Here is a 24,183-nt window from a genome sequence, read left to right as displayed (position 1 = left end):
TATTGGAGAAGTTGAGGGATAAGTCTAGAAGCTACAGGACATAATATGTCCGACCTGGAGGCTACTATATTGGAGAAGTGTAGGGATGAGTCTAGAACCTAAAGGACATAATATGTCGGACCTGGAGAAGTGTAGGGATGAGTCTAGAACCTACAGGATATAATATGTCCGAACTGGAGGCTACTATATTGGAGAAGTGTAGGGATGAGTCTAGAACCTAAAGGACATAATATGTCGGACCTGGAGGCTACTATATTGGAGAAGTGTAGGGATGAGTCTAGAACCTAAAGGACATACTGGAGGCTACTATATTGGAGAAGTGTAGGGATGAGTCTAGAACCTAAAGGACATAATATGTCGGACCTGGAGGCTACTATTTTGGAGAAGTGTAGGGATAAGTCTAGAAGCTACAGGACATAATATGTCGGAACTGGAGGCTACTATATTGGAGAAGTGTAGGGATGAGTCTAGAACCTACAGGATATAATATGTCGGACCTGGAGGCTACTATATTGGAGAAGTGTAGGGATGAGTCTAGAACTACAGGATATAATATGTCGGACCTGGAGGCTACTATATTGGAGAAGGGAAGGGATGAGTCTAGAAGCTACAGGAAATAATATGTCGGACCTGGAGGCTACTATATTGGAGAAGTGAAGGGATGAGTCTAGAAGCTAAAGGACATAATATGTCGGACCTGGAGGCTACTATATTGGAGAAGTGAAGGGATGAGTCTAGAAGCTACAGGACATAATATGTCGGACCTGGAGGCTACTTGGAGAAGTGAAGGGATGAGTCTAGAAGCTACAGGACATAATATGTCGGACCTGAAGGCTACTATATTGGAGAAGTGTAGGGATGAGTCTAGAACCTACAGGACATAATATGTCGGAACTGGAGGCTACTATATTGGAGACAGGGGCGGATACAGGATTTAAGTGAGGGGGGGGCAAGATTGTTTAGGAACAAAAAAAATTAATAATTAGGAACAAAAAATCGTGCCGCAGGCGAAATTTATTTTTGACTTAAAAGACTCAAAAAGAGTCAAAATTAATGACTAAAGACTAAAAAACTAGATTTTTAACTTTAAGGAACAAAATTATCGGATTAGAACAGGAATTTAGGAACAATTAAAAGATTGTTCAGGAATTAGGAACAAAAAGAAATGATTAGGACAGGAATTTAGGAACTATTAAAAGATTGTTCAGGAATTAGGAACAAAATTAAAGGATTCGGACAGGGATTTAGGAACAATAAAAAGATTGTTCAGGAATTAGGAACAAAAAAAATGGATTAGGACAGGGATTTAGGAACAATAAAAAGATTGTCCAGGAATTAGGAACAAAAATATTGGATTAGGACAGGGATTTAAGTTGGGTCGGACACAGTATTAGGAACAGGAACAATAATAGGAACATTAGCAATTTAAAAACAAAAAGAAAATACTAGTTATACTTGCATCAAAATTAAGACCAATATTACAATTTTGATAAATGAGTATTGATTAAGGAACATTACTAGATATGAACAATATTATAACTTAAGTCTAGTTTCTTACAAATTTCTAATTCTAAATTTATCGTTAACAATAACATTTACTTGTTGTCGTTTATTTTTAAATTAAACTGAAGAAAAGAAAGTCAAGATTTCCATTAAATAAAAAAGCTTGAAATTGAAAAACACATACGATTTATAAAATTGGGAACTTTTTTGCCTCGAAATCTCAGGAAGGGGCTACGCCCCTCCCTAATCTGTTAGGGGGTGGCGAATGTCCCCCCGCCACCCCCTGTATCCGCCCCTGATTGGAGATGTGAAGGGATGAGTCTAGAACCTTTAGGACATAATATGTCGGAACTGGAGACTTCTATATGGGAGAAGTGAACGGATGAGTCTAGAACCTACAGGATGGTTAGAGAATCTTGGTTCATCCACAAGTTTAAATCTGTGAAATAAACAGAAAAATGTAAAATTATAGTTGCCTTAGTTCCTTTGTTTTGTTTTGTTTTTATTGTCTTTAATTTTTTGCCAATAGTAAACATTTTTTTAAAGATTTTTTTTTTTTTTTTATAACCCTGTGATGTTTTTATTTTGATTTATCCTAATACCTGTTTTTATACCCCCTTGCCTCAGCCAAATCCCACTTGCTCCCCTCTATAGAACTGTCGGTCAACTCGTTCCCTTCCCCCTCCCCTTCTAGAATCTTGTACTCGTACATTTTATTTAGTTCCAACTTATACACAACACCTCAAGGTTGGCCATATTAACTTTTATTCAAAAAATCTTTTTCCACCCTTTTTTTTTAAAACATTTTTCATTAAATGTATTTTTTCCTTATATTCTTGTTATAAAATAATGTGATTGTTTTTTTTTATAGAATTAAGAAGGATATTTAAAATATCAAAATATATTTTCTCTGAGAACCATCAAGTTTTTTTTGAAGCAGTTGAAAAACTCTCTACCAGAAAGGAATATTTACAGTTACAACCTACAGTCATCGGTTTATTGAGATGTATTCGTATCAAGTTAATATTTAGTATTTGTTTTGTATACAATGGACTTAAAACGCCGAAATAATCGGCCGCCAGATGTCTCAGCTCTCAATTCTTTGAATGATTACACGTAGCAGAGACACCTAGTAGAAAAAAAGTCGTTTTAAGTGCACTGTATATAAAACAAATAACAAATATTATGAAATATTAGCTATATAAGAATGCGTCGAAAAATAATCAATTACTTTAGGTTGTAATAACTGAATGATTTGTTTAAAATTAAATTGATTATTTTACGATACGAGTTGTATATTGCAACTTTCTGAATTTGTATGGACGCTACGTTCTTCAGTTTAAGTTGTTTTTAACAATTTTCTCCTTATAGACGCAACAGATAGAAGTTAGATTAGTATTAATCAAAAGCGATTATTTTTCGCCGTAAGCCTATAACCCCCTTTCATTTTTCGTGAACACTCACTTTAAGAGTATTAAGTTATGCATTTTACAAAAGTTTCCAGTTTTAAGGCTACAGAAGTGATTTAGAATTCCTTAGAATAAATATAGGAAAATATACAAATGTAAGAAAACTTGCCAGTCTCTCCGAATAAACTTTGTGTACAAACAAACACAAGCAACTCTATCTGCTCAACCCGATGTTATTAATACAAAGTTTTACACGTGTATTGAGTCTAAAGATGTTACTATAGCGCTGACTGGTGGATCGGTCAGCGCATTGAATCAAAATATAATTACAAGTTTTGAAATATTGTACGAACGATATTTATATTTATTACAAAATCAAGTGGGGGGGGGGGGGGTTGGAAAATCACATTTTCAACAATCTAGGCTTCTTCCTGCGTTAGTGCAGCTTCTCTAACGGGATTGCCTCAGTTGCCGGTCTTTTCCTCCTTCTCAATTGCGCCCAGTCTAGTGTAACTCTATTGATAAGATAAGATTAAGTTTATTGCTAAAATACATGTACCTGTGTACAGAACGAGTTTACAATTTCAAATTGATGATTATATTAGCAGTACAAGTATAAAGCAATTAGGTGGGAAATAGCTCTTGGATGTTTTGATTATTTTTTCCACCTAATTTTAATAATAATAACAAAACATTTCAATTAAATAGATTTAAGGAGAACTATTAGAGATCAGGTTGCGAATTTATCTTATGCAAAATAGTTTATATATTAATTATATTAACTAATACTGATGATCGCTCCAATGGTATCAGAACCCTGTATAACATTGTTGCAACTATACTGGACAACAAATGATCTTAACCCAGAGCTACTAAATGAAGAGCCTGAGTCTAGGGACCCTGAAACTGTATCTGAAGAGATACAAGGAGCAGAAGAAGCTGTTCAGAGATCACCTAATTTGGAGCAGCTACAAGAAACTCTACAATCTTGGAGATCTTATGAGGAGCAGCTAAATGAGAACCCTGTGGCCGAATTTAAAGAATTTGAGCGGCGGTTTAAATTTAAGCCGCGGTTTAAATATGGTTGGTTCCACTTAAAATTGTATTAAATGTTTCAAGATTTAAGCCGGCGCTTAATTTAGACTGGGTTTTGGTGGATTTAACCCGCGGCTCAAATTCTTTAAATTCCATCTCAGGTCCCAGGGAAGCTTCTCTACCAAATCCAGGACAGGATGGGGATCTTCATGAAAGAGAGGATCTGAGGATAGCTTGCAGGAAGCATCTAAGAACCAAAAATAACATTGAACCCATTGGGGAGCAGCTCCGAGCTCGGGATCTTCTTTGGATGGTTTCACTACCCCTGGACAGCTTTGAACCACAGGCCTACCAAGAAGCAGTAGTAGCTGAACTAAACAGACTTAAGGAGCTTAGTGTTATGTACTGTATCTTGCTAAACGAGAGATAGACATTAAACTATAGGAAGAAATAGAGTTGGGTGGTTTATGAAACTGGTACTGGGATTGCATTAACCCTTAATAGAGGAGGGGCAAATGGTTGACCTTGATATCCCAAGGATTTATGTCTGGAATTTGTAATGATATATGTGAGGTCGCACACAATATTTGGGCCCGATTAGTTCAGCCGTTTTGACGTTTATTGGATACAAACAAACAGACTGACAGACAAGCAAAGTATAAAAAGATATAGATATAAAAGTACTGCATTTTGCCTAGTATACTCTGTATTTGTACTAGCTGTACAGCTGGAGTGGAAACAAAACGCCCCAAAACAAAATGTTCAATAACAAAACACCCAAATAACAAAATGTTTAATGTTACAAAATGTCCAAATGTCCAAGGGGATAAAATATCAAAAATTTTCTAAAAAATGTCAAAATAATTAAATGTTTAATTATTAATTAATATTAATAGTCAGAAATAGCCATAAGAGAAAATTACAACGAAAATAATTACAAAATATATAATAACAATTACATATGATATAGGCAACACAAGATATAATGTACAAAAGATTTAAGTTAAAAAAGATATAAATACATAATCTATAAGAATTTCAAATGTTACAAAATATATGAAATGTTTTTTTAGCTCCAATTCCATTATATTTAAATATAAAAATAGTTCAAATGTCGAACTAGAAAATAGTTTAAATGCGCTCCAGTTAAAATATTTTTATGTTCATTTGAACAAGATTGTCTTAACCCAGACAAACCCTGAAATAATACATACATTTAAACTATTTATTGGTTCAGTTGAACTATTTATATGTTTGAAATAAAAACTAGCCGCAGCGTATGGCCCCTAGCCTGTTCTATCCACAGTGCTCGGCCCTCGGCCCAGAAACCGTCTTAACCTAACCTCTGAATACCTCTAAATAATACAATTTCTTCTTCAAATGGACAAAAAATGTAGTTCAACTAAACCCAGAAATAGTTCAAATATTTGCATTATTTCAGTGTTAGGTTAGGTCAAGACAATTTCTTGGCCGAGCGCTGCGGCTAGGACAGACTTGGGGGCCGAGCACTGCGGTTATTAATTCAAATGAACATAAAAATAAAATGAGCCAAATATTGTAACTTTGGATATTTTTTAACCTTGGACTTTAGTAATTTTGGACATTTTGTATTTTTGGACATTTTTTAATTTTGGAATTTTGAAATATGTAGTGGTTTAAGACGTACATTTATTAACAATGAAATTTTGTAGCAATTAAACAAGTTTTTCAATTCAGATAATAAAAGATTTCTCAGAGAATAAATAAATGAATTTAAAAGGAGATTGTCAGGTTTTGGACATTAAAAAGGATTGGAACTTGCGTCCCAGCTTAAATTATTTTAATTTTATGTAAAATAAATGTAAAATTAGGAAAGTCTCGTGTTTGCACAGTTTGCTATGCCTAGAGCTTACACTGTTTCCACAGTGTCGCAGTTGCACAAAGGAATTGAAAGATATAAAGCCTAAATATAAAAATAAAAATGATATTTTGGTTTTGTTTTCTTTTTATGGCAAGGTACTTATAATACCAATTAAAGCCAATTTTTTGAATGAGACAATGTTGATAACTGCAATTTGCAATTTCAAAAAAAATTGAACAGAAAATTCTGCAAAATTTGAGAACGAATAAAATGGTAACTTAGAGAGGTCACATGTCCCAATGCCCGGCCCTCCCCCCCCCATCTTAGTTTCGGGCTACGGCGCTGGTCAGCCTCCTCTGCATCATTCAAAGTTTCAATTTCAAGCATTTTTAAAAGCTTTTTTAACAGGTGCTGCCCCCTCCCCCCTGCATAGAAAACTCATTTAAGCCTTATCTCGACAATTTCCTGTATACGCCCCTGTCCCAATTTTCTGTTTATAACAAAGAATTTTATATAAACAGGGGAATGGGTACCCCTCAAAGGACACAATAATTGATTGACATTAGACACTCCACATGTAACAAACGTAAATAATTGAGATTTGAAAAATACAAAAATCCGCCAATAGCTTATGCCAGACCTAAATCAATATTCCAGTTTCTCTGCAGAGTCTAAAAAGATTATCTTAAAAAATAAAGATTTTACCCCCTTTTTTTATGGCGAAAATTTTTTTTTCATTTTTGTTCAATTTTAACAACAAAATAGTTTTTTGTCTTGCTTCATCGATTTTTAATGGGCAAATGTTTTATTATTTTTTTCAAAGAAACGCGAAAAATGCGGGAAAAAATGTTGTTGAAAATTTTATTTTTACATTTTTAAAATGTATTCCTACAGTTAATCACGAATCTGACCTTCATGCAAAATCTCAAAAAAAAGCTTCAAAGATGAAGGTGTGGCTTTTCCCATTTTTGAATTACTTATAATTTTGTTTAAAGGATGACAGAAGGAGTTGAGTCCAGTAGTTTTAAGAAAACATCAGTTTATAGAGACTATCTGGATATTCAACCATACCCAGGTTAGAGCAAAGTTATAATGCAAGGAATGTTAATTGCAGTTGCGTATACTCTGAGTACATATCGAAACCAGTTCTCTCTGGGGGGAATTTGAAACGAGAATAGATACATCAGTGTTCGTTTAGTATCCGAGGAGGATAAAAGCAATAAATTTTGAAAATTTTGATAATTCACATAATAGTTTCCTATGACCAGAATATTTCATTGATTTTTTATGTTAAAGATGGATCCCAAGTCAGGCTGTGGCATCCGTCTTGTGTTTACATTACCGCCCAGAGACAGTACACTGCAGTACAAAAGATGCGTACACCTCTGAAATAACTTTCCTTGCATTATAACCTTGGGTTAAATAAAATATATTCTTAAATTTTATATTACGCAAATTTTGTATTCTTTATAATTTATTAAATTGAAAACTTAATTTATTATGAAAGAAATTAAATGGTTCCAAAAATAAAAAGTTGTCAGCTCAGAGTACAGGGTGTCCCACGAAACATGAAAGTTGAAGAATGGTTTTCAATGTCTTCTTCCATGAAACTGTATTATTTATTTAAGACTTTTTGCAGTTTATTTTGTTAAACGAATCCTTTACTCAAATATATATATTTGTTTAAACAAATGTACTATAATATTAATGCTATTTAGTATTTCTTATCATCATCTTTGGTATCAGACAACTTAACAAATTATGGAAGAAGACATTTAAAACTATTCACCAACTGTCATGTTTCGTGGGACACCCTGTAGGAAAAACACAAAGAAAAAGAGAAATATTAAATGATTTTAATTTTTCTACCCACAGACCTTTCAAAAAACCCTATTTGCATCAATTTGCAAGATTTTACCAAAAATTAATCTGAGTTATTTTGAAATGTTATTTAGTTCAAGTGAATGACAAACAACTGTGTGCTTTTTTCTGCCTTGCCAACCTTGGTATACATTTTATCATTTTTAAAAATTATAATTTACAATTTTTAATTGCTAAAATTTCCAGAAACTATTTATTTTTTAAAGGGGTATTTCAAATTTACAATTTCTTTTCGTCATTTCAATTCAATTAAATAATTTTCTTTCTAGAAAAGTGTTTCATTGTAATAATTTCCTTCACATTCTTTTTTACAGAAACCACAACTTTTTATTAGATACCATCGTCAATCAGACATGCCGCTCTATAAATAGTCACATGAGAATACTGTTATACAGTTCCTTTAACATAGAACAAGAATTGATAAAATTTACTTAAGCCAAGGGTATTGACTGTTCACTGTTCTTGGTGAGAAAGGAAACATGTTATGTTGGAAAACAATGTATGAGGTAAATGGTTTAATTTTAATCTTACACAAATCTAGACTGTTATACAAAGTTGGATCCATTTTTTAAACTTTGCCGACTCAAACCACGTAGCCTATGTTTTTACCTAACTAACTCACTTATGCTTTTTTGTAGCACTAGTATTTAGTATTTAGCAAAACCCTCATTAATTGTAGTCTTGTGAAAGTTTAAATGTAAATCTACTGTTTGCAATATTTCCAAAAAGTTAATTTAGAAAAATACAACAATACAAAATTTGATTATTTGGCTTTAAGACACTGTTTTTACTTCTTTTTCAGAGGCCCTGGATATTTCTGTGTCTCTAGCATTGATAGTCTCAGGTCTGGATTTTTTAAAAATAAATAATTAAATAAAACATATTTTTCCATCTTTCTTTAATATTCATGATGTAAATCTGTGTTCAAGAAAAATTCAGAAAGTTGCTACATTCAACTCGGATCGTATAAAAGAATCGATTTAATTCCAAACCTGAGTTCCAAACAAATCATTTAAATATTACAACCAATAATCATCCATAATTTTTCGATGCATCCTTATGTAGTTGATATTTCATAAGGTTTTCTTATTTTTTATGATCTGATAGTTACTTTTATTCCTGTTTCGAGGTTTTTTGGTAATAAAGACGACATTTTCATATTTACCAGGAATGTTCGAAAATCCAGCGCCAGTGAAATAGTATTTTTTAAAAACAAAATCAAAAATATTATGAAATATTAACTATATACGAATGCGTTGAAAATAATCGTTGGCTATTTTTTGCAATATATGAATGATTTGTTTAAAATTAAATTGATTATTATTACGATACGAGTCGTATATAGTAACTTTCTGATTTTGTATGGAAGCTACGTTCTTCAGACCCTTTAACAAATACATTTAACATTTCTGTTTTGAGTGTGGAAGATCGAGAACGTGTTGAAGAAGGAATGGGGCTAGACAAAATGGTGGAAGTGTTTCAAAATTCATCAATTCAAGGTAAACATTAACCCAACATTCTAGTATTTACATCGTACACAATGAGGATACAATAAATACAAGCAAAGATAAAGCAATTATGAGGTTTATGTACACTGCACTGTACAGTGTACAAATATATTTTAATGAATGAATTAATAAATTAATACATAAATGTAACTGTTAGTCGGTACATCATACAATATTCAAAACAAATCATTTAATATTTGATACTTACTAATTTGATTGGATCATTTATAAGATTTTGATAAAAAGATATTAGACCTCTCTTATTGCGGTCCCAGCTTTACAATTTGGGAAAGCGCTGCATTAAGTTGCACATCTCGTTAGGGATGTTAACGTTTTCATTTTTTTATGAAAACGACAACACAAAAACAAAAACGGAACGATCGTTCTAAAAAACGATCATGTTTAAAAAAAGATTGTTTTTTAAAATGATAATTTTTACAAAGCTCATTGTTTCGTTAATGATCGTTAATAACATCCCTTTGTTAACAATCGTCAACAACAACCCTATGTTAACAATACCCCTTTGTTAACAATTGTTAATGACAACCATTCGTTAACGATCACTGAAGGGGCATCAGCATACTTATCATTGAGCAGTTTTTAAAAAAAAATCAAGAAGTTTCAGCTCCACCACAACTTTTTTCCTTCATGTAAGACGACATTCGATAAAGTTTCATATAATTTTTTTCAAAAAGGAAAGTTTTTTCAAGAACAACAGTTTTTATCAAATCTGTCTCTTTGTTAATGATAGTTGTTACAACCCTTTTTAACTATCGTTAACAACGACCCTTTGTTAACATATTTATCAATGACAATTTCTTTTAAAATGATTGTTTTTTAATAAACAATCGCAGAGTAAAACTATCGCTGAAAAAAAAAACTGTTATTCGTTTCTAAAAGTTCCAAACAATTGGATCGTTTTCTAAAACAATCATTTTTTTCCAAAAACAAAATGATTGTTTTTGAAAACGATAAAGAAATGAAACAAAAAATAATTTTTTAACGATCGTTTTTAAAAGGATTAACAACACTACTCATATTCCACAGGGGAGTAAGGAATGTACATAGAATAAATAAGACTTCATCTTCAGCTTGGTGTAAATGAAAGGAGTCTAATCCTTGATGGGTAAACAAACCATGCTCAACTCTACCAGCTGTGAGGACTGGACTGAAGTTGAAGATTCCTCTCAATGTCCGGATAATTCCTTTCCGGTCGGCCGCAAATACACACACAGAGTAACCCCGTCTCAAGAAAATCGATAACAAAAGCTTTATTTCCTAAAAAATAACATAAATTATAGGTCATGGTTACTTGTACAATGTTATAATAAACATTAATAATAGAAAAAATCTTACGATTTATTTAGGTATGATAGAGGGGAAACTTATTGTTAATCAGTATTGAAATACATTTTAAAACTTCTGAAAAAAATTACAGCTGAATATTTAACGAAATTCACTAATGCTTCATATGAAAATATTCTTGCTTAACTTTAATGATTTCACAATAAACGAAAATGTTTTAAGCTCCGTGGGACAGAGTACAAAGAGAATGCGGACTGAAATTATTTGGTTTGGTTTTCTCCGAGAGGAGATTTTAAGTTGAAGACGACATTACCCGGAGGTCTTAAAGTTAATGGTTAACACTGGCCCCAGGCAGGGTTTGAGGATGTTTGGTTATCATACAAAAATCAAAGCATAACCATTAACAATATAAGAAACATGTAGTTTGAATGATTGATATGTACTAGATTGATCGATTGAAATAAACAGAGGTAATATTACGAGATACATTAATTAATACTGCGCTTAACAGGCGGATAGTTGATGAAATTAGAACAATGGAGTAAAATGACTTCATGTTGTACATATTTCTGTAATTTGATTGCCAGGATAATATTTTTTTTTTGTAAAATAAGGATTGACAGCAAACTGAAAATGAACTGAGATCTTGATTATGTATTAAAATGAAGAGTTAGACTGCAAGGATTAATTAAACCAGAAAAGGCCATTAATGATTCAAGAAATAAACGTAATTGATTATATCAATGTCAATAATCTTTAATTTTAATGTTCTTTATTCAGCATATATTTCTTTTATTATTTTGTTTTTTTTTAAAGGAAAATTTTAAGTAATTTGGATTGAAATGTTTTCCAGAGTTCTGGGAAAAAAAAGAAATGAAATTAAAATGTTTCAATAATTGATTCCTGCGATCAATCTTGGACTGGTTCTAGTTTGAGCTTAGAATGCAATTCAGTTGCTCAGTTTCGGTGTGATCTGCATGGAACTCATCCTGAGCAGGCTCTGGTCTGGAACTCGGAGCTGGAGCTAGATTCCTTGCTTCTGTGGAGTCTGAGTTGAGGCTGGGGATCAGGCTCGATGGGTCGGGCTGGTTTGGCGAGAGGGTCAGGTTCGATCGGATGAGCTGGATTGGTCGTAGGGTTAGGATTGGTTGGAGGATCAGGTTCGAGTGGGTTGGTTGGAACCTCTGGATTGGACAGAGGTCTGGTTCAATAGGAGGGTTAGGATAGGTTGGGGAAACCAGTGAATTTGAGGAACCTGGTTTAGTAGGGGTTTGACAGATCATGCATCCTGGTAGTTTGCAGGGAGTGTTTCTTGTACATCTTTGAACTTCCTGATGAGGGGTTTCAGGAGGTTGACCATAAGAGGTATCCTCGTGGAGAGGAGTAACTGGATTCATCTCGAAGGTGAGAGTATCCTCATGTAGAGGAGTAGTTGGGTTTATCTCAAAGGTGAGAGTATCCTCCTGTAGAGGAGTAATTGGGTTTATCTCAAAAGTGAGAGTATCCTCGTGAAGAGGAGTAATTGGGTTCATCTCGAAAGTGAGAGTATCCTCATGTAGAGGAGTAGTTGGTTTAGGAGGTTTGAAACTGGCGTGAGGTTGTTGGCTGTGCTGAGAAGAGGGGGGGGGGAGGCAGGTTTGGTGGTGGATAAAGAGTAGTAGATGGTGAGGAGGTCCGAGGCGGTCTTGGAGTGGCCTTAAGGTCGGAGCAGTCATACTTAAGGAATTCAAGGTTAGAATCGCATGTTTTCTGGAGCAGTTTGATGGTGCTTTTCAAGAGTTCTACGTTATTTTGTTGGATTAATGTATGAAGCCTGCGGGTGGACATAGAGATGAGGTGATCTGGAGAGGGTTGAGGGAGGTCTGAGGGGGGTGGGAGGGTAGAGTTGGATTCGTCGATGTTCAATTCCCCGACTAGGTTACGGACATGGTTGGTAGGCGTAGGGCATATCATGCATCCTTGCATTCTGCAGGGATTGTTTCTTGTACATCTTTGAGCTTCCTGATGAGGGGTTTCAGGAGGAAGGTCATTGAGAGGATCCTCATGGAGAGGAGTAGTCGGATTCATCTTGAGGTAATGGGGATCAAGGGCTTACAACTCCCCATTTTGCATAAGGGGTTGCAGTTATGGGCTTTCCTTAAAATGCCCTTAACTTGGAAAGAGTATAACAGAAGGAACACAGGGAGCAATCCCCTATATCCTTCCTCCTACAAACATCCAATTATCACTCTCCTACCTGCTCCATAACTCGATGTCACAAGAACTATTTGGAGAGACCTCAAAATGTTGAAACAATTAATAAGAAGAAAAAAGAAAATCGAACAGGAAAAGGAAAAAAAAATAGAAGTGAATCTCTTATGTCCAGACACTGTCATATTTTTGGACAACAAATTTAGACAACATTAGGAAAGGGAATGATATGTCCCCTCCTTCTAATTATTCTACTCTACAAAAAAAAACCTAAGAACAGTGTGTTTGACTGTTGCCAAGATTGCACAACACATGCTAACATTTCAGAGTTCAATTCAGATTTCAGAAAAAGGTCAGATGCAACTCAAGAGTAGAGTTCAGAAAAGAAGCAAGATCCTCAGCTAGTTCAATTAAATACAGGGTTCGGAAAAAAGCAAGATCTTTTTTTTCTTGTAAAGTGGCAAACTACAAGGACATCCAAAAAAAATCTTCTTTTTTTCAAAATTAGCCAAAATGTGATTGAAAGATGTACAAAAAAAGAAGAAAATAAAGAACAAGAAATATTGAAATCTCAAAATATTTCCATCTTATATTCTATAAATATCTAAATATTCAGATCACTCACAGATTTCATCATTTACAAAGATTTATTTTTGATTTAAACTGTACCTCCAGCTAAAGAGTCACAAATGTATCCTTTAAAATTCATTAAAAGTATACATAAGAGAGATATTGTCGTTTTTATATTTGAAATAATTCATAAAATCGCCATTTCACTGTATGCCAATCTAACAATTACTTAAAATCCCTTGAAGTCTGATTAACATACAGTCGTAGTCGCATGTATCAATACAATGAAGACGACTTTTGATTTAAATTTTGTTTTATATCAAGCTTTTAAACAGCATGGGTACACATAAACCTGGAAACAAAGAGAAGATGTCAATTAAAAAAGCTTCTCTTTTTTACTTGTAAACTTGTACTACATAAAAAGCTAGTCAACAATCAAAACATAAATTAAAACATCGTCTTCATTTGTTGATAAAATCGCCGACCACTGTATTTCCCTCTATGAATGTTCCCACCCAGAATTGGGAAAATAAGTCAATTTTTGGACAAAAAGTATCATAAATACTTTTGGAATTTATCACACCATAATATTTCCCGTTGAAGGGTGATTAAGTGCCTTTATCACCCTACAACAGGGTGAAAAAGGCACTTTTTCACCCTGCTATTAAAATTTCAAATTTCATACCCAATTTATCGACCTGCTTTTAAATAATTTGAGTAAAATTGAATAAAACTATATATGTTATTGAAATGGGTATCATGCGTGCGAAAAAGTTTTTGCTGTTTCGCAATTAATAATACCCATTACAATGACATAAATTGATTTTATATTCAATTATGTATTTCCCCCCAGAACATCAAAAATAACTTAAATACATTTCTCAAGAAGGGTTTAAGGGGATGATGTAATTGGTGTACTGTCCCATTGTACTTAAAATTATCCAGAGTTTGCNACCTCAATTCATATTTCTTATTTCCATACAGAGCCTGAATTCAAATTGAAATGTGAGATCCCGAAGAACCAACCATATGGAAAGTTTCATTGCTACAATGACAGTGAAATTGGTAAAAAGAAATTTATTAAAATTTTTATTCAGATCATTAAAGCTATATTTGTAGAGAGATGCTTTCTGATGTGCAAACCTGGATATGTACCAAAGCTGCACACAGGTAGACAAATATACAGTTTTAAATTTTTAAAATCTTATAATAAACATCCAGATTATTTAGATTGTAGAAACACGCATATAAATATATCATGTTGCTTAAAAACATGCCTTAAAATGCTTTCCAGGAACCCATTTTTTGTTTTGTACAAAAAAACTGAAACCATTTTTTGGGAGGATTTACCATGTTTAAATAAGTTTATCTGGTTTGTAGGTACTTACTGTATCTCTAATACTTGGAGTAGAAATATTGATGAACTGCAATGTATTCCTGCAACTACTATTGTAACTGTAGGAGGATATGGCCAGGTATGAACGTTTAGTGATTGAAAAATAAAACCTTTGACTTAAAAATTGTTTTTGATCCTCTGCGAGGTATTATGGAATGAACTCACAAAAAATGGCGGCCCACATAAAACAGCTCATATAAAAACTTTATATTTAAAAATAGGTCTCCATTTTTTTATCTTTTAGACTCACTGAGATGACAAAAAATTATTTCAAATTATGAAAGAAAAACTCTTCGGATCCTGTTCCCTGAGTATTTATATTTACTATTTTATAACTTTTTAAAAAATTTGTTGAAAATTTTATCATCCATAAACCTTCCCTGCAGTCACACAAGATACGACAAAAAATTTAGACCCAATCAGTTCAGCTGTTTTGTCGTTTAATGGATTCAAACAAGCAAACAGACAGGCAAGTAAAGTACAAATAAAGATGTTGAGTTGACTAGGGCTGAGCACATTCCAAGTTTTTTAAAATCGTTCAGTTCCTTTCTAGATTGAGGGCTTTCAGCTTTCAGATCGTTCCGTTTTCGTTCCTTTTTTTCCAATTTGTTCCGTTCTTGTTACATACCATTCTGTTCCATTCTTAGTCAAAGAGCAGTCATCCCATTCCATTCTTGGTGTGCTTAGTCAAACAATGGTTCCATCCCCCGTTCCGTTCTTAGTCAAGAACGTTTCCATTCCCTGTTCCGTTCAAATCAAGAAGATAGGGTGGGGGTTATTTTAGAGGTGTCCAAGACAAAAATTTTGTGGAAAAGAGTTTGCTAAAAAAGTTAAAAATTACAATTTTATAAATGATAAAGGCATCAAAACTGGCAATGACCATTGAGGCGGTCCCCGAGGCGTCTGGAGACAGAGAAATCCTACTAAAGAGAATACATGATCTGGTCCATAAGGATGTCAAATTCAATCCGGAGACTAGGCCAGTATCCATCCCAGAGGTTATACAAAGAATCAACAGGAAAAACTTGTTCAAGGACAAGGCCTTCGGATCTAAGCTTAAAGATGATGTCATCAAGATTCTACTGACTAGACCATCTAATGTATGGCAAGCAGTTAAGCTTAAGGAGGAAGGCAAAGATCAGGAAAATGATGCACGCCTAGATGAGCTGGTCCGTACAAGCTGTGGGATGGAAGATATGATTATCAAAGCTAATATATCCACAGAGGAGAAGATGGAGACAATCCTGAATAAATGCACGGAGATAATGGAAAGTGTGGCAAAGGTACATAGTAGATTGGATAAACATTCCAGCGAATGCATTGCTGTTGATGGTACACTAAAACTACTGCAAAAGATTGCAGGCAGAGTATGCCAGCCTGAGCCAATGGAAGAGATCCAGGAACCCATGTTCCAGGGCTCACTAGAAGACGGATAACCACAAGTTAAGTGACTATACAGAGAAGGTAAGATGCATGAAATGTGGACTGTTCGTGCATAAACAGGACTCATGCAACTAGGAGAAGGACTGTAATAAATGCGGAAAACCAGGGCATGCTGCTAGACTCCACGATGTCATGAACCAAGCGGACAGAATCAAAATTGTTAACTTCCATGGGACGGAAGCATTCGGGCACTTTATGGCTGTAGGTGAGCAGCAAAGCACTTCGGGAAGTTACTCTGGACGTAGGGGACGAGGACGTGTCCTAGGATATGGTAAGAGAGGACGCGGTGGACGCAACTACTAAGAATGCATTGAACCGGATATTGCAATGTTGTGTATGAAAGTTTTATCATTTTGTGCTGATTATAATAATACAATGTGTAACATGTAAAATGAAAACTTGATAGAAATCTAAAATGTGTTTTTATGAAACAGTTTAAATATCAGTGGTAACAGAAATATATAAATGTGTTTTATCAATAAATGTCAGTGATAACAGAAAAATATATGCGTTTTATCAATAAATCTAGTTTTTTCTATAAACATAGATGTCTGGCACAGAGACAATTTATTACCATAATATGAAGGTATAAATAGATCTTGATTCAAGATAGAACAACTCTTATGGACAATTAGAATATTTTGACACCCAAAAATATAAAGAATAATATGGCAATTTGGGGCTGCAAAATTATAAATAGGTCTCGTTAAGAAATACAACAAAACTTTTCTGGAAAGTACTTTCTGTACTCATTTAAAACGTATTTACATGCTTAGACATGCAATAGTAATCAACTGAATTCTAAAGAATAATTGTTTTATCAATCTATGATAATATATCACAGCGTAATGATTGTGAGTATGCTAAAATTAAAACGGAAATGTATAATTCAGTTCCATGTAATTAGTGTGAGAATGCTACGAACTATGCTAATCAACTGAAAACTCATGTTGAAACAGCACACAAGACATATCAAAAGAGCAAATATCGCAGAATAAAAATGAAGAAAAAGTTGTAATAACACATAGTAAAGATTGTGAGTATGCTAAAAAACAAAATGATAATGTATGAATTAGTTGGAAATCGGTACATGAAATGAGTGTGAGAATGTTACGACACATACTAATCAACTAAAAACTCATGTTGAAACAAAACCCAACAAATATTAGTCTATGATAGTATAACACATTATTATGATTGTGAGTATGTTAAAACAAAAGGACAATGTATGAATTAGTTGGGAATTGGTGCATGTAATGAGTGTGAGAATGTTACGATCCATGCTAAGCAACTAAAAACTCTTGGTGAAACAAAACTCAACAAATATTAATATATGACAGCATAAACCATTGTTACGATTGTGAGCATGCTAAAAACAAAATGATAATGTATAAATTAGTTGGAAATCGGTACATGTAACGAGTGTGAGAATATTACGACCAATGCTAATCAACTAAAAAGACATGTTGAAATGCAATGTATATGTATACATTATGATGACAACAGGAAATAATTCAAAAATATACAAGGAGAACGGAAAATATTACTAGGCGTGGAAAGTGTATATGAGTATGTGGAGACATATGAGACGACAATGACGGATAAGTACAAATGACAATAATAGCTGATGTCAAACCGGGAGTCAGACACAAATAAACTCAACATAATAACAACACAATGGGGTGTCAAAAACACAATAATGTAACGACTAAATAAACACGTAAATTGGTACATATACACACTCTAGAGAATCAGAATAGCATACATTGCTTTATTACATAAAAATAATAATATTTTACATACATAATAACAGAGCGTAATACCAGAAAAAATTATACCCGTAATGCCAAACTGTGAGTCAGACGCAACTGAACTCAACACAAAATGGTTTTATAAAACAAAAAAAAACAGCTGTAATAATACAGAACAGTGACAATTAAAAAATGTAACAATTTAATGATAGGATTAACAGGTAAACTAGTACACATACATACTCTAGGGAAAGAGGATTGCATATATTGTTATTGTACGGTACAAAAAAGAGCCGAAATATTTTTCATACATGATAAATGAGCCTAATAGCGCACAAATTCTACGAACCTATACAGCCCAACAGGGATGCACGGTTGATTGTCTGGCTGTATCAGCTATATACAAGGATGCAAAGCATGTACTAAATAGCAAGTATGGACAAGTTAAGAAAACTCTGAACGGCCTACACCGTCTGTCAGCTCCAGTAAAGATGATTGCAGTGATAAAAGACCTAGTGACATGGACTTGTAATAAAAGACCGGTTATCAAAGGAACACAAGCGGCAGCTAGACAACTTCCAAAGGTCTCAGCGAGAGGAAATGCCGGAAAACAGTGGTATTGGTGGCAGGATTGATGAGCTGACTGATGGCGAGGGCCAGGGGTCCCCTAAATTAAATGTTACATTTGACTCCCTGGACAGCGTAGATAATGCTCTGCTAGAACTGATGGCAGAAAGTGTGGAGAAGTCCATAAATCAAGTGCAAATAATGAATAGCCTCAGGGCAGTACACAGAAAGCTGGATGAACAAGATAAGAGGATGAAAAACATCGAGGCCATGCTAAGTAAATTAACTGTAATCCATGAGCCAAGGCCAGCACTAGTGTCCCAAAGTAGTTGTGCTTCAGACTGTTATAGTCCACCACGGACACACAGCTCAAGCCAAATGGACATGTACAGCCCTGCTGCAGGCCCATCATGAGTACTACCCCACTGTTTAGCATGCGGCAGTGAAGTACATGACAAGGAGGATTGTATATTATACAAAACACATAGATGTACTGTGTGCAGCATGATGGGACACTATGAGGGACTACATACATCGCAGAATCAAGCCTTTCAATACAAACTTGTTAAGGAATATGGATGGGATGCTTTCCACCATTTTTATGCATAAATGAATGTAGGAAAAAGGCAACATTGTAGTAATAAATGTAATAAATGTTGTACACATTTTATATAAAGAAATAAATGTTTTACTCATATACCAAATACTTATAGAAAATTGTAGAATATAGAAATGTTTGAATAACATGTGCCTATGTGACTTTTTTGATTAGATTAGTGCAAGTTAGGATAGATAAATGCTTGTGTAACTAGACTACTGCCTGAGTGGCCAGAGAAAACGGTAAAATAGAGAAATGTTTGAATAATGTTTGCAATTGAGTTTTTGATTAAATTAGTATATGTATGGATTGATAAATGATTATGTAACTAGATTAGTGACTGAGTGGCTAGAGAACTGTTTACGTGACTAAAGTATTGCTTATGTGACAATAGTAATGCTTTTGTGACTAGAATATTGACTATGTGGCTAAAATATTGCATGTATGACTAGATAAATGCTTAGGTGCCTAGATTATTGCCTGAGTGGCAAGAGAGCTGCTAATGTGACTTAAGTACTGTGTGTGTGGCAATAGTAATGCATATGTGACTATAATAGTGCCTATGTGGATAGAATATGGCCTAGGGGGATAAAATATTGCCTATGTAGCTTGAATATTGCCTAGGTGGTTAGAATACTGCCTATATGGCTATATTACCGCCCAATATCTATAGTAGTGCATATATGGTAATAAAAAGGTAATATAAAGAATAAAGATGCTTGGAGATTACCCTGATAACTTTTGCAATATAATGTTAATTTACGGATGATAAGGAAAATAGTTACATAAACTAAAATTGCAAATTTTTTCAGAACTACAATTTAAAATTGAGCTAACCCCCAAGGGGCAATATGAGGTATGATACAAGGAGGGCGAAAAAGTGGAGAACAGGAAGACAGGAAAAACCGCCATGGACAGACCAAACACTAAAGTTGTGTTATTGGAACTGTAACGGGCTAGGGTGTGTGATAAAGCAACAGCAGATCAAGGATGCTATGGGGGAAGAGCAGATAGACATAATGTTTGTAGACGAAATGCACTTCAGACAAAGAGCAAACAATGAGTTGTCAGTCTTTAAACCATGGACTCAATACTATAAGGAGTGGGGATTCGGTGAGAAGAATGGTGGGGGCAAAATGATACTTGTGTCCAATAGAATCAACCACATGCCATGGGTGCCAGATAAGGCACCGGCCTGGGTCGAGAATGAACGTAGTTGGATCAGGGTGCATAATCAAGGGATGCGTCTTGCAATATGCACAGTTTACATGGCCGTGGAAGTAATGGGAAATACGGCGTACCAAGATTGGAATATTGCACTCTACGGATATCTGGCAAACGAGATACGAGCTCTAGAGAGTGAGGGATATGGATGCATCCTTATGGGGGACTTCAACGGACACGTTGGTTGCCCACCAGAAGGAATTGAAGGCAATAGACATGGGATAAATTTTAATGGACGCCAATTACTGAACTTTGCTGACGAAAACGATCTAAAAATTCTGAACATAGACAAGAACTTGTGTGAGGGAACATTCACCCGTATAACACCAACTTCCAGCACGATATTAGATTATGTACTCGTCACAGAATCTGTGTACCCGCTTATAAATACTATGAAGATTGATGAAGGAGTTGAGCTTCTTGCAGGAAGTGATCACGTATCAGTACGTCTAGATGTCAGGATAACAGGAGAAGATATTTCAGCTACTGAACCTGTGCCAACAGGGTGTTTCTGAGCAGAGCACGAGACAAAAGAATTGCCGCTGATATAATGGACAAGAAAATTGAGGAAATTGATTGGGTGACAAGCACAGTAGGTGAGTGCTTTGCACACCTGCAGAAGACTCTAGTCGACGCAAACACAATGGCGTACCCAAATAGACCAAAACATGTCCCCAAAAGTATTAAGCGATTGATACGGAAAAGACAACTAGCAGACAAGACAAAAACAGTTGTCAGTAGAGCGTGTACGTTGTGGTTTAATGGGCGAAGAATGGACAACCAATGAACAAGAATCCTTAAACGCTGCAGAGTCAGGATATCAAACAATGGTAAGATTAGTACGTGAAAAGTCCAGTGAATTAAAGCTCAACAGGAGAAATTTCCAGCGAACTCAATATGGCATGAATGGACGGCAATTCTGGTCACTATACCAGAAGACTGAAAAGAAAAGAGGGAAACTCAATGCATTGAAAGACGCAGATGGCAATCTTCAGACTGACATCAACAAACTAGAAGATATTGCTCTAACTAAACTGGCCAGTGGCCTTGGTGTTTTGTGGAATGAGATCCAGGATATTTGAGTCCCGTGGAGAGCAGATAATCAAGGAGCTTCGTGTACAGAATGAAAAAGACTTTGAAGAATGGATACCCAGGGAGCGATGGGAAAAGGATTACGAAGATATTGTTTGTACCCCAACATCTGCTAAAGAAATCAAAGAAATCATAGATTCTCACAAGTCAGACAGGGCTCCAGAAGTTGATGGAGTACTTGCTGAAATGCTAAAGCATGCAAGTGATGATTTTGTTCAAGTTCTGACGGATCAAATAAACATAGTGCTGGAGGCTGGGGAAGTACCGGAGATGCTACAGACTGGGAAAATGACACTAATCGATAAGAAAAAACCGTCATTGGAGATCCAGAACAAGAGACCCTTAACTATTTCTCAGTGTAATAGCTAAACTCATTAAAAAATGAATGGACCCAATATGCAAGGAGCAAGGGTTCTACGGGTCTGTCCCATACGGATTTAGGTCTGAGCGGAGCACAACTGACTGTGTATTCGTAATCCTTTCATTAATCAGAGAAGCAAGGAGAAAGCACAGAACAATATCAATTGCTTTTTGTGATCTTGCAAAAGCATACAACTCGGTATGTCGAGAGCTGCTGTACACAAAACCAAGTAGGATAGGGTTTGGTGGAAAGGTGGTAGGCCTGATCAGGTCCATGTACTATAACGACTTCATTCGCCTAACACTACCTGGCAACTCACATCACCTTTGTGGTTTACCAAAGGTGTAAAACAAGTGTGCGCCTTATCACCAATGCTGTTTGCCTTATATGTGGCAGGACTTGGAAATACACTACATGCATCAAGACTAGGTGTAACCATAGGAAATGAGGTAATAACTGCCCTGTTCTTCACTGATGACTTGGTTATCATCTCATGTACGCCCAAGACTGGCATGGACTGCCTTCTTGAAATAGTGGCAAGATACTGCAATGGTATGAACATGAAACTCGCAGTGTCAAAAACCTTTATCTTAACCAGTTCTCAGGAACATATAGACTGGATGGTAGACTATGCAACCATCGAGGAGGTTCTGGTAGCTAAATACCTAGGGGTGGATATCCAGATCAAGGGACGCAACATGGTAGGCAACTACGAAGCAAATATCCTTAAACAGGCAAATAGCCCCGCCATGTCAATTATGAACTTAACATGAAGTGGACTAGACAGGGCCCTAATTGCAAGAAAATTATGGATACACTGTGCCATTCCAGGAATATTGTACTGCACGGAGGCCATGGTGCTATCCAAGACCACTGTGAGGGAACTGGAGCATATACAAAACATGGTAGGCCAGTTCATCTTACAAGTTCCTAGTGCAACTTCACGCACTTTAGCATGGATGGATGCTGGGCTGATGCCAATGCAAGACCGCATCATGATCCAACAAGTGAATTACATCTGGACTGCAATATGCAAGAGAAGCAATCCAATGATACAAGCGGTGCTTAAGTTCCAGCTGGAACGACCCACGGACCCATACACCAAAGCCTGGATGTCAATCCAGAAGAAAGTAGGAATACTAACTGACTTTCCAACACGCCAGTCCCTAAACAAAGCACTGACTAATGTAGCGGTAGACTATGTGCTACAGGTCAAGGCGGAACACACCACAATGAGAGTGGTTCCACAACCAGATAAGTGGTTTGCCCTTCAGGATCATGTAAATGACTCTGCTGCTAGTAGGGCGTTATGCTGCGTCAGAGGCGGAAATACTCTGTTAGTGAACAGGTTTAAGAACCGCTATGGCAGGGTGTACGAGTGGTGCCCACACTGAAGTTGTCCATGGTAAGAGAGTGGCTCTAAGAGAGTCTCACGTGATATTTTGCTGTCCCGCTGTTGCACGGCAACGAAGAAGCTAAAAGATATCTGCCTATGAGGCAAAAGCTGTGACCGATGGACAAAGAAAGCCTCAGTCTGTCCTCAGAGCTTACTTGGGAGGTGATGGGGCTCCAAAATGATCCTGCTGGAAAGAGGAAGGAGAATGGCTATTATGATAGTGGCATGGCTCCTAAAAATTCATGAATAGCTCAATAAAGGTACGGATCAATCTTTTCAAACCGAGGAGAATCAGAAATGATTCTGCTCCGGGCGGACCGCCCAGCAGTAAGCCTCCTACCGGGGTAGTGGAAATACTACCCTTGGATACGTTAGGTCAGAGAGGAGCGCCGACCCCAACCTCATCGAGTGAAGGGTTGTCTTTCAATAATAATAATAATAAGAACAAAAAGTTCCTCACGAAAGAAAATATACTTAAAATGATATGTTTTTAATTTAGGGTTAAAAGGATAAGCTTAGATAATTTCTGGGCCGAGCAATGTACATTTTTTGTGAAGCCCAGGGATCCTTAAAATGTCCGAAGATTTAACCCCTAATTGCTGGGAACCCAGTTTATCTTTAAAAAGGGGGGTGTCAAGGGCATACACAGAGGGGGGGCAAGGGGGCCAGTGCCCCTCCCTAGACCAGAAAAGGGGGGGGGGGCACTCAGAGCTTTCACACTTTTCAAATCTTAAACTTAAGAGAGAAGAACATAAAAAAAATTAGTTTACTGTTCTTTCAGTGCACTAAGAAGATTGTACACATGGACCAGAGCCACTATGACAGTGGTCCGGATGAAAAATCTATCTAGAATGCACATTCAGCCGTTTGGCTAGCCATAGCAAACACATAAATGAAAGAGCTTTATTATATAGATTACAATTGTACTCCTACTTTATTCACTTACAAGTCATAATTATTTTCTGGACCTTGGACCTTTTTTCATCTCATAGAATTTAAGTTTAAGTTGAGTTTTTTATTTTCAAAAATGTCTTTTACCATCTCTAGTTTAAATATGAACAGTGTAATAAAATGTCGATTTTTTTTCGGTATACGCCATTGGGTGAACAATTTG

General features: G+C 35.6%; 1 protein-coding gene across 2 annotated transcripts; it reads left to right on the top strand.

Annotated features, from left to right (window-relative positions):
* The first annotated feature begins 5,855 nt into the window (after positions 1–5,855).
* Positions 5,856–14,828, top strand: LOC111715850 (uncharacterized). Of its 2 annotated transcripts, XM_023491240.1 has the most exons (9): positions 5,856–5,942; positions 6,783–6,862; positions 7,743–7,793; positions 8,105–8,174; positions 8,471–8,512; positions 9,088–9,167; positions 14,226–14,306; positions 14,361–14,411; positions 14,622–14,822. In XM_023491240.1, the coding sequence occupies exons 1-9, from the start codon at positions 5,908–5,910 to the stop codon at positions 14,720–14,722; spliced, it is 591 nt and encodes a 196-aa protein (XP_023347008.1). In that variant the 5' UTR covers positions 5,856–5,907; the 3' UTR covers positions 14,723–14,822. The 2 variants fall into 2 exon arrangements, with proteins under 2 accessions (XP_023347008.1, XP_023347009.1); XM_023491241.1 differs by lacking the exon at positions 7,743–7,793 and having other exon boundaries at positions 14,622–14,828.
* Positions 14,829–24,183: the final 9,355 nt, after the last annotated feature.

The sequence above is a fragment of the Eurytemora carolleeae genome, unplaced genomic scaffold (genome assembly GCF_000591075.1).
Source record: "Eurytemora carolleeae unplaced genomic scaffold, Eaff_2.0 scaffold1859, whole genome shotgun sequence".
Taxonomy (NCBI): domain Eukaryota; kingdom Metazoa; phylum Arthropoda; class Copepoda; order Calanoida; family Temoridae; genus Eurytemora; species Eurytemora carolleeae.
This window is presented reverse-complemented; position numbering and strand designations above follow the sequence as displayed.